This window comes from Astatotilapia calliptera, chromosome 6 (genome assembly GCF_900246225.1).
Source record: "Astatotilapia calliptera chromosome 6, fAstCal1.2, whole genome shotgun sequence".
In the NCBI taxonomy this organism is placed as follows: domain Eukaryota; kingdom Metazoa; phylum Chordata; class Actinopteri; order Cichliformes; family Cichlidae; genus Astatotilapia; species Astatotilapia calliptera.
The window spans coordinates 20,400,062-20,417,474 of record NC_039307.1 but is presented as its reverse complement, the minus strand read 5'-3'; the positions used below and the strand labels follow the sequence as shown (position 1 = coordinate 20,417,474).

General features: G+C 40.1%; 2 protein-coding genes across 22 annotated transcripts in view; both read right to left on the bottom strand.

The window, feature by feature from the left end:
• The window catches only part of LOC113024178 (amyloid-beta A4 precursor protein-binding family B member 2), an 88,779-nt gene that overhangs the window by 50,737 nt on the left and 20,629 nt on the right, over positions 1-17,413 (bottom strand). For 5 of the 14 annotated variants that reach the window (XM_026170996.1, XM_026170995.1, XM_026170998.1 and 2 more), the window contains exon 5: positions 9,514-16,692. The exons of 7 other annotated variants lie outside the window; for them this stretch is intronic. In XM_026170996.1, coding sequence (XP_026026781.1) covers positions 9,520-16,692 — 7,173 coding nt within the window. In that variant the 3' untranslated portion in view covers positions 9,514-9,519. Of the gene's footprint in view, positions 1-9,513; positions 16,693-17,413 lie in introns of those variants that run through there. 2 more of the 14 variants (XM_026171001.1, XM_026171002.1) reach the window with 2 other exon arrangements.
• On the bottom strand, positions 6,441-9,451 carry LOC113024182 (uncharacterized). Of its 8 annotated transcripts, none has more exons than XM_026171018.1 (8): positions 9,391-9,451; positions 9,212-9,266; positions 8,441-8,572; positions 8,173-8,244; positions 7,735-7,803; positions 7,297-7,516; positions 7,088-7,178; positions 6,441-6,713 (listed from the first exon to the last, which is right to left on the bottom strand). In XM_026171018.1, the coding sequence occupies exons 1-7, from the start codon at positions 9,432-9,434 to the stop codon at positions 7,111-7,113; spliced, it is 660 nt and encodes a 219-aa protein (XP_026026803.1). In that variant the 5' UTR covers positions 9,435-9,451; the 3' UTR covers positions 6,441-6,713; positions 7,088-7,110. The 8 variants fall into 8 exon arrangements, with proteins under 8 accessions (XP_026026803.1, XP_026026805.1, XP_026026804.1 ...); XM_026171020.1 differs by having other exon boundaries at positions 7,088-7,163; XM_026171019.1 differs by having other exon boundaries at positions 8,173-8,241.

The window sequence follows — 17,413 nt, the reverse complement described above, 5'->3', positions numbered from 1 at the left end:
CACTGTAGTGGCTATATTAATTTCTTAAAGTTCTCTCTTTCTCTTATATTTAATATAACCACACTACAGACGGACAAGCGCCTGTTTTTATGCGTTGTTGTTAGCAACAACGACGGTAACAGCATCGCGTGTTCGCTTGTTTATTTTCCACATAAACCTTTCACAATAAAGCTCAAGATCCTGTTGAGACTTCAAAATAAACTGAATACTCTTTCACATGTGAAAGAGTATGCAGAGTATTTATGGATGAAAAGCAAAAAAGAGCTGTCAGGTGCTAAAAAATAAACCTTAGACTCAAACGTTAGAACAGGCTTTTCCCCGCAGCACGCTGTGTAATAAATACTCAAAGAAAACTGCGGCCGTTACAACTTATGTCTAAAAATGTATCGTTTCATGCATCAGTTAAAACACTCGTCTCCAGGTACACGACGCACAGCTGGAAACACTTCACGCAAGTCGAGCAGCCCGAGATTCACAGAATTTACAGAAAATGTAAAATTTGTGATTTATATCGTTATCGGACGATAGATGTCTTATATCGGGATATGAGATTTTGGTCATATCGCACAGCCCTATTTTAGGGTGTAAAAATTGTAATAACTTCAGAAACTGTTTACCTCATAGCACAGTTATGTTTAAAAATCATCAAAGTGGCTTACGGCAAAAGATAACTTGGAAATCAGCCCACCTAAAAGATGTTATTGCATCATTGGATAAACAAAAAATCTATTTTTTAATGGTTGCTAATTTCAGAACAAGAATAAGGGATTCACGACCAAAATGAGGGTCCCAGCCCTGTGATGGGTCATGAAAGTACTACAATTTGGCCACGATAAACCATATATAGTATTAATGTATTCAAAAAAAAGTCTTTTGTAAATTATCTTTAAATTTGAATTAAAGATTTAAATCTTCAAAAAAAAAAATACATAAGAGAACTAAAAATCACCTTCAACAAGTAAATCGCCAGAAGATCAAAATCTACTTGATGAAAACACAGATTAAATATTTCATTTTAGGCTTCTGTAACGTTATCATTAAAGATTTGAGTGGTACACCAAAGATTTTTGGATTTCCAAATTAGAGATTTGTCTCTAATAATGGTAACAAACTGCTGTTCTGTGGATTAATCTGTTGGGTTCGGCGTCGTTCTGCGTTTGCTGCCACGAGGCAGAAGCAGCTATTGGGAGAGCTAATGTAGCATTTCACACCTACAATGCCAGCAGCTTTACTTTGCAAGTTTCTTACTTGACTGCAAAACTGTAGGCGAGTGAGTTCACGCAACACTCGCAACACAAAGATGTTTTGGCTTCTTTCTTGTGCTCCTCATTCGTCTTACCGAACCACTCGGAGGGAGGCTGGTTCAGAAAAACCTGTTGGAAAGCTTTTATAAACACTCATGGCAACATAACCCTGTGTTGTGAGTGTGATTAATATCATGTCACGTCATTTGTCTCCTATTAGCAACACATGCAATGCGTGTCTGAGTGTGCAAAAGAACAAAAATCTAACTAGCCTAAAGCTTCACTTTGAGCTGAAATGTGACCAGTGAAAATAAATTAGATTAATGTTGCCAATAAATGCAATACAAATTCAGTGAATTCTTCTTCTTCTATGTATCAGATAAAGTTGCATTGTTGGTTCATGTTCAAAACGAGCCACGGCTAAATGCCAATTTCAGGACATGTGCTAAAGTGGAAATAAAGGAACCAAAGCAACAGAGCTGCAAAACATCCCATAAACAACAAAAGGTCTCCAAGCTCACATCATTTTTCTACAGGTTTACATAACTGAGCAGTGTTATGAAGTTCACATACATCCATGAATGTGATTGTCAATATTATTTAAAACTTGAAACATTGACACCAATCTGAGTATCAACTTACATAACAGTCAAACATCTGGTTTGTCTAAGTGTTACAGCAACTGTGATAAAACACTCACACATCTGAGGAGAAGCTGTATAATTTTCACCAGCTGCACATACTCTAATGCTTTTTTCATTTTAATGGTTTATGTTGGGACACGCAAGATCGAATGGACTACACTATCTGCCATATCAGGTGTAAGGGTTTAAAAACTCCTGGGAACAGCAACACTTTAGGAATCACACCGTGAGCAGGCACAGATGCGTTTTGAAGGCAACTCAATTTTCATGCATAATCTGAAAATAGAAAAAGAAAAGTTCAGACAAAGAAAGAGGGTTGGTGTTTAAAAAAAATTGAAATGTTGCATTCTGGGATTAAAATTACAAGGCATGCTTGGTTACTTGGATCCTGCTGCAACAAGTCTGCATACCAGAGAATATATGTGACTTTGTGGGTATTTGCACAAAAGGGTGTCCACACTGAAAACAAATGGATAGCTTGCTGCAGAGTCTGGCAGTTTGGATATTTGCCTTAAACCTAAGCAGCATTTGCAGTTCATCCTTACGCCTATGATTTGGGAGAAGGCTTGAGGAGAAAGGAGGCCATAGCAGTCTAATCTCAATTTTTCTTAGTTTGTTAATACACACAACCAGATCTATTATTATTATTATTATTATTATTAATAATAACAATAATAATGATGATAAAGTAATCTGCACCAACCACCACCTCACTGGAAATCAAGTCTGCACTTCCTCTAATGGCCTTTTGAGCCAGGCTTCACAATCGAGTCAATGCACACAGACTCTAATGTCAAAATGCCCAGCTCTTACAACACCTGGAACCCTCCCGTGTCCTCCTAATGTACTCTTGTTTTCACACATCACTATATATCAATAAAAATGTGGTTTGACAACTAATAGAAAGGGTAGGCAGAGACCACCCTCATTAACTTCTGATGCATGCCCAGTCCTTTTGTCCTAAAAGCAGGCCTGAAATATGACAGAAACTATTCAGTTCAGAAGAGATCATGAAATGCTTATTCCTAGAAGGCTTTAAAGGGGTAAATAGAGTACAAAAAAAAATAACCCTTTTTAATATTATGGGGGAAATAAAAGAACTTCTGGTCCTATGAATGTCTATGGGGAAAACAGTCCTCAGCTTTGACCTCTGTAAGCCCTTTCCCAATGAGTTTATGGGCTCAGGCACTCATTACGGATCATAGAGAATAAAACACCAAATCCATTTTGTGAATTTGGATTATTCTAATATTTAAATAAAAGAAAAAAAAAAAAAAAAAAGGATTACCCAGGATATGTTCGTATAGGCATGCAGTTTCAAGAGTCAGATCCACCCCACGGTTGGGGTATCTGGTTTCAAACCCTGAAAATGCTCATTTCATTAAAAAGAAAGCAGTAGGCGACTTCATGATGGCTACATCCATCTTTTGTGCTCACTACGATCCAGACACAGGGCTCCACCTCTACCAACTGGAGTCACTTAACTCGACTGCGCTGAAAAAAACAAAAAACAAATACAGGCTGCTGTTTGGTGCAGACCATTTAAATTTGGTCTAAACACTTTGATGCATAAAACTGGAGGAGTTTGCCTTTAAAGTTTCAAGTTAGCACTTAAAAATCGGTCTTTTCATTTTAAGTCCAGCGAGCTAAAGTAGTAAAAGACAACAAAAAACATCACTGTCCAAACACTAAATACAGACTGCACCGAAGATGCCATATCATTATGATGTTTTTAAAAAAAAAAAAAAAAAAAAAAAAAAAAAAAGAGGAGCTGGAGCTACAGTTCAGGAATGCACTAAAACGATAAGTCTGAATACCAACTACATCTGGATCTGGGCTGCATCGGAGCGTCAGCACCTTTGAAGCACTCCTTGCAGTCCTCTGTTGTGGATGGTGGTGGTGGGGGGGCTATACATAATTAGAGGGCCTATCTGCAGGCAGGGCAGCAGTGGTACTGATACATATAGGGACAGACGTTCAAGCTGAGACACAGATATTTAGACAAAACACTCACCGGGAGGGAGGGGAGGGGTTGGTAATAAGATCTAGGATGTGTCACAGTCTGGCACTGACCTTTAACTTCTGACCTACAGGCCAGCCCACTGAGTGTGTGCTGTTTTTTGTGTGTGTGCATGCACTTAGTGTCGTCTGTATGTCGGAGTGTCCAGATCCTAAAAGAATGAAGGAAGCAGCTGCAAACACTCCATCGCTCTCCGTGTCTCTGTTTCTTTTTACGTGCGTGCTGTTTCCAACCACCGACACTCTGGACTGAGATTGCTTTTAAATTCATACGCCAGATGGAAGCCTGCCAGCAGTTTGATGGGCTTCATCCCTCCTTCCTGCACCTCCCTCTCAAAGTTTCTCACCATTCTAGTTCCCCTGCTAATCCCACTTGACTTTTACCTTTCCCCCCCTCTATCCTATTTTCTTGTCCAATTCCCTCTCTTTTCCGGGCTTCCACCTCATTCATCCTCTACCTTTCAACCCCTCACTCTTCTCTTTGTCAAGAAGAGAAATGCTGTCTTTTCCTCAATAAAAGTGAAGGGGGTCTGTAAACTCACATAAAACCACCCATTTCTCGCTATAACGCTGATTTACAGCCCCCTCCCCTCTCTTCTCCCCCACGGCTCGTGAGAAATCCCATCTGTTACCGAAAAAGACTCACAAGAAAGCAAAACTGTCGCAGTCAGAGGCCAGGCTGCCGGAAACAAAACGGATGGGTTCAAGCCAGCAAGACAAGCCGAGCTATGCAGAAACAGAAAATGCAGCGGGGTGTTTTTCTGACTTTTTGGATTAGGACGTGAAACTGTAAGGCAGCTGCACAATAGCAGGCAAACTTCCCAGATCTTTCTTGGCTTTGTTTTCATTGGCTGCAGAAAAGCCCAGGCCTTCAACACGTAGCTGCAAACTACTTCCACGACAAGCTGACAACACTACTGCCCAAAAAACATGCTGTCAAAGGTGCAGAGCTCCTCACGGCCCAACCACCCGTGTCCCATTTAATGTTGCCTACTACATAGCCTACATCTAAACTACAATGATGCACTGTTGAGCTGTTCTACTTTTTCAAGAGGCTGAGGAGAAACAAAATGAGGAAGAAAATGTAATAATAATAATAACAACAACAACAATATGCAGATGATGACGACTTAGACGAAGAAGAGGAAAAAAAGCAGGTGGAAGAGGAGAAGTAGTAGTCAAAGAAGAAAAAGGAGGAAACTGACAACTGCTAGATGAAGGAGTAAAGGGAGATGAAGTAGAAGAAAAGAGGGAGATCAGAAGAAGAAGATTAAGAAGGAGGGAGAGGAGATGAGGAAACAGGGGGGAAAATGAGAGGAAAACAAGCTGTAGTAGCAGAAGACCTGAAGAGGAGGAGAAAAGAAAGAAGAAGTGGACGAGGATAGGTAGAAGATGAAGGAGGAGAAGGAAGAGTGGAAGTAATGCATGCAGATGAAGATAGAAGGAGAAAGAGAAGAAGCAGTAGATGAAGAAAAGGAAAGACGAGGACGATAACACGAAGAAGAGCTAACTTGGTTAGTTTTTGCTAGATGTATTTTACGCTTCTTCCTTAGAGATCATTATTTATGATTTATTGAAGATGCTCTTTGTAATCTCATTTGGAAAGCATCGTCATGATGTGTGTGTGTGTGTGTGTGTGTGTGTGTGTGTGTGTGTGTGTGTGTGTGTGCATAAAAACAATAAAGAAAACACTAGAAAGCGAAAATTTCTGAAGAAATTTTAAGTGTGCCTATGCTACTGCCAATGAGTGTAGTTTGCTTTTAATGTGGTGCAATAAGTGCAGGTTGCCATTTATAACAATAGGGGGGAGCAATATGCAACATGAGCATAGTTTGCTATTTATACCACAAGAGGGAGGGAAATTGAATACAGCTGATTTTCAAGTTAAAGAAAAGTAAGCTGTATTGTGATCTCTGCTATATGCAGTGCAGCATACAGAGATGAGAGAAAGATGCTCCAGTTACACCATTACAAAAGAAGTTAATCGATATAAAATAAATTATGTTTAAGTCTGAGGTGTTCAAGAGAAGTTACAATTTAGATTTTACAGTTTTGAGTCGTTTAAAGTGAACAGTTTAACAGATTGTAAACCAAAGTAAGTTTTCTTGGTAGAAAAAAAAGAGCCCATTAAGCGGTATTCAATTTGTATTTCAAAGGTATTTTAATGTGAAAAGGGAAAATTATGCAAATTATGAAATTTCCCCTTGTGGGACTAATAAAGGTATCTTATTGTATTCAAACTATATTTTGTACAAATACCATTTACAATAATGTATTCCATTTAAACATGATATTTAGATTGTGGTAAACAGCAAAGCAATATAAAATAAGGAAAAAGGAAACCATTCAAGTAACTTTATATTATGAACCGAAGAGTAAGGAAAAGTATAAATGAAAAGCATACAAGCATTAATGTATATAGATAAACCCAACAATCATATGACCCCCTATGAGCAAGCACTTTGGCGACAGTGGGAAGGAAAAACTCCCTTTTGACAGGAAGAAACCTCCGGCAGAACCAGGCTCAGGGAGGGGCAGCCATCTGCCGCGACCGGTTGGGGTGAGATGCAAACAAATCAAAAACTGTCCACAGAGCTACAGGGGGCACACTGGGATCGCAACAGCAGCCATAGAGGGAGACAGATTAGGATGTTCTTTCCAGTACTGAAGTAGGTCGCTTTTCTTATGTGTGCGTTTTTCTCTGAGAGGTAGGTCTCCACTTTAGTTTCTTCTCATGAGGCATTCACGGATACTTCTGGATAAGGGTCATTTGGAAGCAAGAGGTTGGCTGACTTTGCAAAAACAGCTAGAAAACAGATAAAAGCAAAACACAATTTAAAACAAAACAAGAGACATCACAAAGCGCAGGTTTCAGTTAGCGAACTGGCAAGTCATGATGATCTAATAAATATTTGCAAAAATAAATGTAACTTTAGAACTAAATTACCCAAAACTAAATTAAAAAGGAAGTAAAAGAGAGAAATTTGTTTAATACTGGTGTCTTTTGATTAAGTAAGTTGCCATGTGAGGTAAAACCACACGTGGCTGTAATTTGGTGGCCTGTATATAGTTCCAATCAAAGCGTATAGTTGGCTTAAATGGGTTTAATACTGGTGTCTTTTGATCACTTGACTGTATATAAACCTGTTGAACAAAAGGTGCATTTTAATTTCACTATACCTGCCCATCCTTGTAGCTGGTTTCTAGAAGAGTGGCACAGTTTCAACATCAGTGTAGAGCTTCTCCACTGCCTTCACTGGACAGAACACATCTGAGGAGTTATGAATGAATGGATGACTTAATGAATGGATGAGATTATAGTTTGTTTCAAACACTATCAATACCAAATGTTACAATATAAAGAAAGAAACAAAAAAAATACAAATGACCTGTTATGGCAGGGATCCCATCAGGTGCAGTTGCAGTCTTTCTGTTCACGTTTCTAGTCAGCTCTTCAATGGATGACAGCACATCAGCAGTCTTATCTATGAGCTCCCACTGGTGAGCTGTCAGTGTTGCTGGTAGAGCGTGCTCAGTCGCAAAGACATGAAGATCACGTTTTTGTTGCAGTAGGCTTCGCACCACGTAGAGGCTGGTGTTCTGTTGTGTCTGCGTATAAGAGAACATGATTGACTTTATTTTTCAACAAATTCGGTTCAGAGTGTATAGGAATTAATAAAATAGAAGTACATTAAAGAACAAAGGGGATACAACAAAATTCTTGCTTTCATAATGCTAACATGTAACCATATGTCTTTAACATTTAATGGTAATGTAACTGTCCACTATAAATCCTTAATGGAGGAAGACGTTTTTTTTAAATTTACCTTGCTGCCTGGAGGACATAAGGAGGTGGGTCTATTCTCCGTTACCAAGGACAACCTGGCTGGTGCTGTCTGCCAACCCAGGAAAAACAGTATATAATGTTAAGACATTAAGTGACCTGACACATTAATTTCACTCTAAAATGCAATGCATGGCATGAACTGGTATGCCAGTTGGGTAACAGATCGTTTTTCTAGTGGACGTGTGTCTGAAATCTGATGAGAGGTTATGTACAGTTAGTCAAAATTATAAAACCTACTAACAGATTTGAAACAGAATGGAATATTTGATACTGAACAGTAGTGGTTACTAAACTTACAGAGCAATAAAAAAGAAAATCCCTGCTGTTTGCATAATGCTGAGATGTAACCATGAATATGTCTATAACATGTAATTGTCTGTTGTAAATTCTTAATAGAGGAATATTTTTTGATATTTACCTTGATACCTGGGGAACATAAGGAGGTGGGTCTATCCTGTGTTTCCAAGGATAACCTTGCTGGTGCTATCTGCTAAAAGGGTATAGAAGACATTAAGTGACCTGACACATTCATTTCATTTAAATGCTCTGCATACCATGCACTGTTATGCCAGTTGTGTGACATTATAACAAACAATCCTAAACTGTATGGGTAGGTGTTCTTAACTGTCTCAAACGTGTTTCGAAAACTGTTCAACTGTCTGTGATCACTACTATATCTTCTTTACCTGGTCAGATGGAAAACTACTGACTGCCTCATCTTGGTTGTGGCCAGTGAGCATTGGGACAGCAGGATCGACCAGGTCAAGTGGTTTCCAGCGCTTCTTTTGTGCCTGGGATCTTTTATTTTTTCTCGGCATCTGGTAGAATGTCAGCAGAAAAACAGAATATTGATTGTTGGCATTTCAAGCATGTGATCAGACCCAGCTTTCATTTTAAGTCAAGCATAATAACCAGGTAGCTGCATTGGTAGCCAAAAGACTTTACAATGCAGTAAATCGACAAACAGTAAATGAATCAAAAATTCTGATGTATACCAGCAATTTTTTATTTTAACCCTCTGATACACAAGATAACTACAAGAACCAAAAAATAATAATAAATCTCTCTTTTCTTTAAATAGACATATTGATAGTGTCACTGCCCGGTCTTAAGGCTTTGTTAAGTAAAGTTCCATAACAGTTTGTATATTGTAATTGGGAAAGTGATTACCTTGAAAGTTGGGAGGCAGATTTGTTGACCACGACAACTACTCCATTTTGGTGTACAGTAATTGAGAAAGTAATTACCTTGCAAAGCTGGGAGGCAGTGTTGTTGCTGGGGCGCTGGTAGAATGCCAGCAGCAAGCAAACCCAGATGTTCACAGCTCCTACTTAACACCTTAAACTTTCCAAACAAATCTTACAAGAACATTTGGCAAAGTGATTGGCTTGCACACCTAGGAGACAGTCTTGTTGCCCACAACAGTTTTGTTATAGAGTAATTGGAAAATTGGGTACCTTGCAAGGCTTACAGGCAGTCTCGTAGCTGGGAGGCGGTCTTGTTGCTGGGGCTCTGGCAAAATGCCAGCAGCAAGCAGACCCAGATGGTCACAGCTCCTACTTAACACCTTAAACTTTGCAAACAAATCTCACAAGAACAATAGAAGTACATTAAAGAATGTTACAAGAGGACTCACCTGTACTTCTTGTTGTAGATGCTGATATCCATATTTAGGTCCATCTGTATGACTTTTAGGCGAGAGTAGGCCAATAGGGAGTGACACTTGGCAAGTCCATATCCCTCATACCCTTGCAGTCATTTTGTGTTAGTGAATAACACAATAAATGGGGTTATGATAACTGTGATATGTATTCAGAACACCTGATTGGAGGCAGGCGTATGGCTGTGATATGTAAATGTGATCAATCAATGTGTGTTTTTCGGTAGTTGCAGCAGTAATCAGTTGTGCATATCCTCTTGACTGCAACAGTTCTTGGATGGGTTTTTTTCCTCTGCTCATAAGGTCCTCATTGAAGTCTCCACAAACAATAATTGGTTGGTGATTCATCATTTCCAACGAGTCCAAAAGACATTGCATTTGTGGTAAAAACCTCACATGGCTGTAATTTGGTGGCCTGTATACAGTTGCTATCAAAGCTGTGACTGGCGATTCAACCTTGACAACAACAAATTCAAGGTCAGTCACATTTTGCAGGTATTTTCGGGACTCTGCTGTAAGAATTGTGTTGTAGTAAATTGCAACTCCACCGCCATTTACCTTTGCCATGTCTGTATGATTTGTGTAAGAGACGTGTCTGTTGCGTGTGGCCATGTTGTATTGTTCCAGCTGGAAGCGGGGAGAAACCGATGATCCAGACAAGTGTGTTTCTGTTATACATAAAACATCAGCAAGGCTGAGTTCATGGTGGCATCTCATGTCCTCCATGTGAGTTGGGAGACCTTGTGCATTATGATGGATAATTGTCAACGTTGGGACTGTGGGATCTACTGATTTTAAGAATTGCAACAGTGGTCTTGCATTCTCAAATGATGCATGTCTCATATTTTTGAGTGCATCTGTGATGGCAGGATCAGCATAGATTTTCTTTTCATCAAAGTCTGTGATGTACAGTCCTTTAAGTGAGGTTGTGCGGCTGAGTGCAACATAGGCCATTCCAGGTTCAAAAACACGCTTCAAGCATACTACTGCTGATTCCATTGTCATGCCTTGTACTTTGTGAGCTGTACATGCAAAGGCCAACTTCATTGGAAATTGCCTGCGAACCACTCCTTTTTTACTTGTGCATTCTTCACATTTCTCAATATACACAAGATTGTCTGAGGATCCTTGTATTTTTCTGCGAAATTTTTGCCCAGAATTTTCATTGTCCAGCGTGAGTCCAATGAGATTCACAGTTTTTGGTCCATCCTGTGTGGCTGTCACAATGTTCGTGATTGTTCCAAATGTCCCATTAACAAGCCCATCTTCAACATCCAAATTTCTGATAATCATAACACGCACTCCAGGTGCAGCTTGTATGTTATCAGGTAAATCTCCTTTGTTGCCTTTCATCATTTCTGCCAGGAGGACCATGTCACCCGTTCGTCGGTCTTTTCTGTAGTCTTCTGCCTGAATATTTATGATATCAGAATGAAGAGCAGTTACAGTTGCTGAATTGTGTTTGTCGACCTCTTTGTTTGTAGCATAAATGTGTAATACATTAGATGGACAGTCTTTTATGTCATGGATAGCCTGTGTGAGCAAGGCTTTGTCATCGGCTTCAAGAGAATCTGTTTTTTGCTTCACTCTTATCCTGTTCAGAACTTCAGCAAAAGAATGATCATCTTTCTGTCGCATGATTTCTGTCAGGTTGACCATGTGGAAATAGTCTTTCCAGAGATCAAGGACATTGTCCTCATACACACAGAGTGGTTTGGCTTTTCCAAGGGGTGGCAGCTGGTAAAAGTCTCCTACTGCAAGGATAGACATCCCACCAAAAGGTTTCTTGTTTCCTTTGATCTGCTGAAGTCTCCAGTGGATGTAGGCAAAAAGGTCTTTAGAAACCATAGATATCTCATCAATGATCAGAATCTCTGCATTTGAAAGTGAAGCTCTCACTTCATCCAGTGCATTCCCCAGTCCCTGATAAGGCGGTTTTAAAGATCTTGGCAGCTTTAGCAGAGAGTGCAGTGTTTTCCCAGATATGTTAAAAGCTGCAGTGCCAGTAAATGCAGTCAGCAGTACTGCAGGGTAGGACATGTCTGCTTGGTCTCGGAATCTGGGGAGTTGGTGCAAAATCTTTGTTGCCTCCTCATATATGCACTTGATAACATGTGATTTTCCACAGCCAGCTCCTCCAGAGACAAAATAAAAGAACTGCTCAGGACAGTGACCCCACACAAGTTTGAAACACCACTCACGCACTGCGTAGAATATGGATGCTTGGGTTTCATTCAGACTTTGGTACATTTTTCTGACAAAGTCTGGGCTCAGCTTTGGTGCTATGATTGCTGGCATGGTTCCACTGCTGCTACCACTGACTTGGTAGTCAGGAACAATGTCCATTTCATTTTCGCCAGTGTCATGTCTGGATTGTCGTTGGGCCACACACTCTAAACGATCTACTTCAACCTCAGGTGCAAAGGTGTTCCATGCATTGATAAGTGGGCCTTGTTGTTCAATCTGTTCCAGTGCCCTTTCCATTGTTTTGCCATGGCCTTCATATCGCTTTTTGTTAAAGGTAACAATTGGCCGTACTGCATAACCATGTTTTCGTCCACTTTTGTAGAACTGCTCGGATGTGGGGTATTCTGTGTTTTTAAGGTCATCATTTGATCGATGTGGATAATAAAGTTTTAGCAGTCTGCTATAAAACTTTTCTGGTTGTTTCTTTTCTGAGAACCGAGGATATCTGATTATTGCAGGTTTCCCTTTTGTTCTTTTTTGAATATAACCCATGTTATTCAAAAGACGGATGGCATTTTTGGACTCTGTTTGACGGCCGTAGAGAATCCTGTACTCTGAAGCAAATTCACCCAAACACATTCTTTCAAAGTCAGGTGTTCTGGGTCTGTTTGCATATTTTTCTGGCAATCCGGACATCCACACATTTTCATCATCTGGTGCCATGCTCTGCAACCTGCTCATCGGGAGACTCATTTTCAGGGCATCATCATCAGTCTGTATGAAGACCACACTGCGTGAACACTTTTTTAGTGGCAGGCTGCATGTCCTTGCCACGGATTCTTGGGCACTGACTTCTCTGTGTTTAGCATATGCCTGCATTATCTGTTTCATTTCATCTCTTTCATTGACACTGGACTTTTTTACTTCCTGGATGACTCCATTAAGAAATTGTGTCATCTCAAATTCGGGTTTAGAGACATAAGACATCATGTACATCAGGCAGCTGTAGTCATCAATGACATATTGGATGTCCATGTTGGCATTCCAGGCCCTCAGCAGATCTGCATTGTATGCATTCACCCAGCAGTCATTAGGTTCACGCTTTAAGAGGATGACATGACTATTGGTTAAATTGAAGACACAATCCAAGTATTGTTCATAAGTTAATTTGCATTTGTGAAGCAGCTCAGACAAGTCTTCAAACGAGGAATTTGGGTCGCAGAGCAAATCTCTCAATGGCTGGAGTTTTTCTTTGGCCTCTTTCATTTTTTTTGCGAGAGCCATTCGTCTGTTCTTTTGCTTTTCATTTGTGCCTTTCTCCTTACTTGTGCTATGCTGCTTATCATTGTGATCATCATCATCATCTGGGCTTGGGAAAGTGATCATTGTTTGATCTACGGGTAGTTTGGGGAAGCCAAACCTACATGACACATTACCTTTTTTACAGGATCTGGAGTGATTTCTGCTGTGGACTTGAACCTCAGACACAATTTTGTGAAGTTCAGGATCGGCATTTTGGTCAGGCATCTTACATGTTATGTACTTGTCAATAAATTTGTACACGTGGTCTTCAAGGTCGCTTCCAAATTCAGGTGCATCTTTGACCCAAACCAGTAAATGGATATGAGGGCTACCTCTGGCCTGAAACTCCACTCGATAAAAGTAATCTTCTACTTCACCGATGGGCTGTGCTGGGGACAGGATCAGTGTTGTCATTAGTGCATCGACTCTTTTTTCAAACAATCGCATCACAGTCACAGGGTTGCTTCGGAGAATTTCACACTTTGTGTTCCAGTCAAGTTGTGAAAAATCCACCTGTTCACCTTGTTGAGTTTTTATGACCTCAACAACCTCAGGCCATCTCATTTCAGCAGCTGAAAATGTCAGGAAAAAAGTTGGCTTTCCTAACTGTCTGACCATAGCATGTAGGTCTTTCAGTGCCTTCTCCCAATAGGCTGGAGTACCTCTCAGAGGTTTCATGAAGCGTGTTGCGTCTTTGTTATTTATCAGTTTCTCCACTTCGTCTTTATTTTGAAGCATTCTGTTAGAAATTTTACGCCCATCCTTGGTGATTGCCTTTCCTTTGCGCAATTGGATGGACATGCTGTTTGTAGCCATGTGTGTTTCTGTTACAAACTGTGCAAAGAATAGGTAGCTTTGGTCAGTTGCAAACCGTGTGTCTGCAGAGAACAGCCGTGTATTAAAATACATGCTTGGGTAAAGTTTCACTTGTCTGGCTTCATCTAATGTGTTCTGTCCAGTTGGGAACTGGACAGGAAAGGCCATGGCTTCAAGTTTAGGAACAGAGAAGAAGCCAACAGGTCTATTTCCTTGCGCGGGTGCAATGCTAAATATTCCTTCACCATATGATAAAATGTCCTGTGCTATATCTGGTGGTTGCATACAGGTGTCTAGAACAAGACCAGGTCGAAGTTCTTCCTTTTCTTTCTCCATATCTTGTAAGGGCTGTTCATTTGACTGTTCAGGCTCCATTAGTTGGTTTACATCATGACATGGCTCAAGCAGTCCAGCTGTTGTATCCTCAGTGGTTCTTCTTTCTGGTACAATTTGCTGGTCAAAGTTTCTGGGCAGTGCATCTTGAATATCTGCATCAGCAGTGTCATGTTCCGTGTCGATTATCTGATTACTTGTGGGATCAGCAAAAGTAGCTTCATCATCAATAGATACATCTTTGTATTCTGAATGCATCTCTTTTAGCTTTGATAATCCTGCTAACACGTTCTTCATGTTTACAGTGTAGAAGTGTTGGTAACCTTTGAATCTGATGTGTCTCTTCAGCTGTACCTGCAGGAGCTGGGCTTCACTGTTAGGTCTGGGAAGACAGTTTACTGTGGTTTCCACATCCGATGGTACACAAACAACAGCCCCATGTACGGCTCTTTGCTGTCCTTTTGGTAATGCAATGATTTTTGCAAACGGGAGAATTTTAGCAGTCAGTTGTCGTTCTAGTACATTTAATCTACTCAGTTCAATTGGAATGGTTGCTAGTGCTAAATTGTTTGCTACTGCGACGGATGGCATCTTGCCTCTTTGTAGGTGGTTGTCACAGTTGTAGCAAATCCACTCTTCCATTCTTTGTTTTGGGAAAGTACAATTAGCTGAGCATTCCCTGTCACAAACATGGACAAATTTTCCTGTCAAGCAAGTGGCAACAATGTTACTATTAGTAACATACTTTGATCTTTTGCAATGTTTAACTTGATTAGGAAACAGAGTTCTGTGGCACACTGTACAGACATGGGTGGGTCCTAACTGAATGGCTTCACGGAAAGCTAATGTGGCTGCTTGCATCACACTGTTCACTACAAGCTGGGGTTGTGCTTCAGACTGTGGACCCTGCTGGAACTGTGTTACTAGTCGTCTGTATTTCTTCTTTATTCTCTGTGCACACAACTTTTTATAAATGGCAAAAGATGCAGTGGTAGCCATTTTGTGTCTCTGGTACTGGGCACAGCGCTGTATATGGTGCAGTCTGAATTGTGAGTCATTGTGATACCTGGCATAAATTGATTTTTTCTGTTTGTGCCTGTAGTTTGGATCAGATGCATATTTTGTTCTTATGTATTGCTTCTGTCTGGTTTGAAAGTCAGTATCCGTGTTGTACCTTTGGACCAGATATTGCTTCTGTCTGGTTTGAAAGTCAGTATCCGTGTTGTACCTTTGGACCAGATATTGCTTCTGTCTGGTTTTAAAGCTGGTATCCGTGTTGTACTTCTGAACCACATATTGCTTCTGTCTGGTTTTAAAGCTGGTATCCGTGTTGTACTTCTGAACCACATATTTTTTCTGTCTGATTTGAAAGTCGGGATCCGTAGTATATCTTCTGATAATGTAGTCTCTCATTTTTTGTTGAAAATGACGATCACTTTGGTATCTCTTCACCTGGCAGGCTTTTACTTTTTCTTGAATATGAGGATTTGCGTAATATTTTTTGGCTGATAACAGTCTTTGTTTACGGTAATGATAGTTTTCAGCATATTGAGTTTTCATAGCCTGTAATTTTTTCATTCGAAATTCACGACAGGAGGCATATCGTTCTCTTTCGTGTCTTCTTTTGTTTGTCTTCTTTGCCACTTCTTCAATTGAAGATTTGTCTTTAGCTTTTACATACTCCCTCTGAGCTTGACGAATAGCTTTCTTACGTTGTCGTTTATTTAATTTGCTCACATTTCTTGCTGTTCGGGGGGTTTTAGCCATTTTGTCATCTGGTGAGTTTAAAGTATTGTCTAACATCGTCATGTGGGTTTTGGCTGATTCTGGTTCAGGCATTTGCACAGTGGGATTCGTGATTTGTGGTTCATCATTTTGTGTTGATGATGTAGCTGTAGCTCCTGGTGTTACCTGAGTTGACTGTCCAGGGGGTTCCGTGTGAGTGCTGACTGTTTTGAAAGAAACAGGCACAAACTCATATCGTGCATGCTTGCCTTGATTTTGAAAAAGGTTATGCAGGTGGGTGATCAGGTCATTCACATGAGTGAAAGTGAGCATGACTGCTGTTCCATTTGGCTGACGTAAACCCGCTGCACTTCTTGAGTGTGAATCAAATAATCCATACCTCCCAGATTTGTCACGGAAAACCGCAATGCACTCAGGTGAGACCATGAGCAAAGCAAAGTTCACATCTGTTGACAGACATTCAAGGCGAATAGCAAGAGGCAACCACCACTCTGTTCTTTGAGGACTGTTCTCTGCTGCTTCCAGAAATCCATAACTTATGTCATCCATTTTCACACTGTAGACATTTGTGTCAGTATGAAGTTCTTTGGGCAGGTCCTCCATGGTCAGATGATCCTGTGTATAACGCTTCTCCTGCAGAAGATTTGTTTTAATCCAACAGTAGAGTGCATCTCCCTGTTCAAGGACCTTATCAAGCATGGCTATGTTGAACTGGTATTCCTCATTAAGGTAGGCCAGGAATGTGAGGGCATTACATGTGCACTGATTATTTCGAGAGAATTCTGTGTACCTCTCATCACTCTGACAATGAGTTGCACTGACACTCCAAAACGGCTGAACTGTGTTGCTCTGTAGCTCCTCCGTCAGTAGGTCTTCATTTGTGTCATGGAAAGGCTGATCAAGAAATGCAAAGGTGACACATATTATTGTTAAACATTTTATGATATGTGTTTCAAGGTTGAGCAATAAAATACATTTAAGTGTTGCTGCAATAATGTAGAAAAATGTGTTTTTATTTTTTTAAGTGTCAACGACTGAACATAGTGTAAAGCGCTTTGGGAGCCTTGGAGACTAAGTAAAGCGCTATACAAATACAGGCCATTTACCATTTTTAATTATGTTAAAATAATTAAGCAATGTGCAGGCAAATTAATCCAAATTATATCACTCGTCAATCATAGTATAGCATAATCTGAAGATAAACAGCATGAGATATGCCAGAAAGAGAAAGGCAGAAAGACAGTGACAGGAACAGTGAGAGTGAGTGAGAGAGAGCAGAGGTGGAAAGTAAAAATGACAAATATTTCAGATATCTGTAATTTGCTTGAGTGCTGTTTTTTTTAACGAAGGTCATATCTGTACCTTCTGCTCCTCATATTTTCAAAGCAGTTAATTTCTTTCAGTATAACACATTATTTTAGGTTGCTGCGGGCCTTCAAACATCAACTAAATTGCAGCCTAAATATAAATATATGAAAGGAAATCCTGTTTACGTATTATTCGTAAGAGGATCTCAGATGCTCTTAAATTAGATGTAATTCGTTCACTGATTTCAGATTAAACCAGATGGTTCTGTACATGTGCCATAAAAACACGTTTCATAGTTGTGTTACAT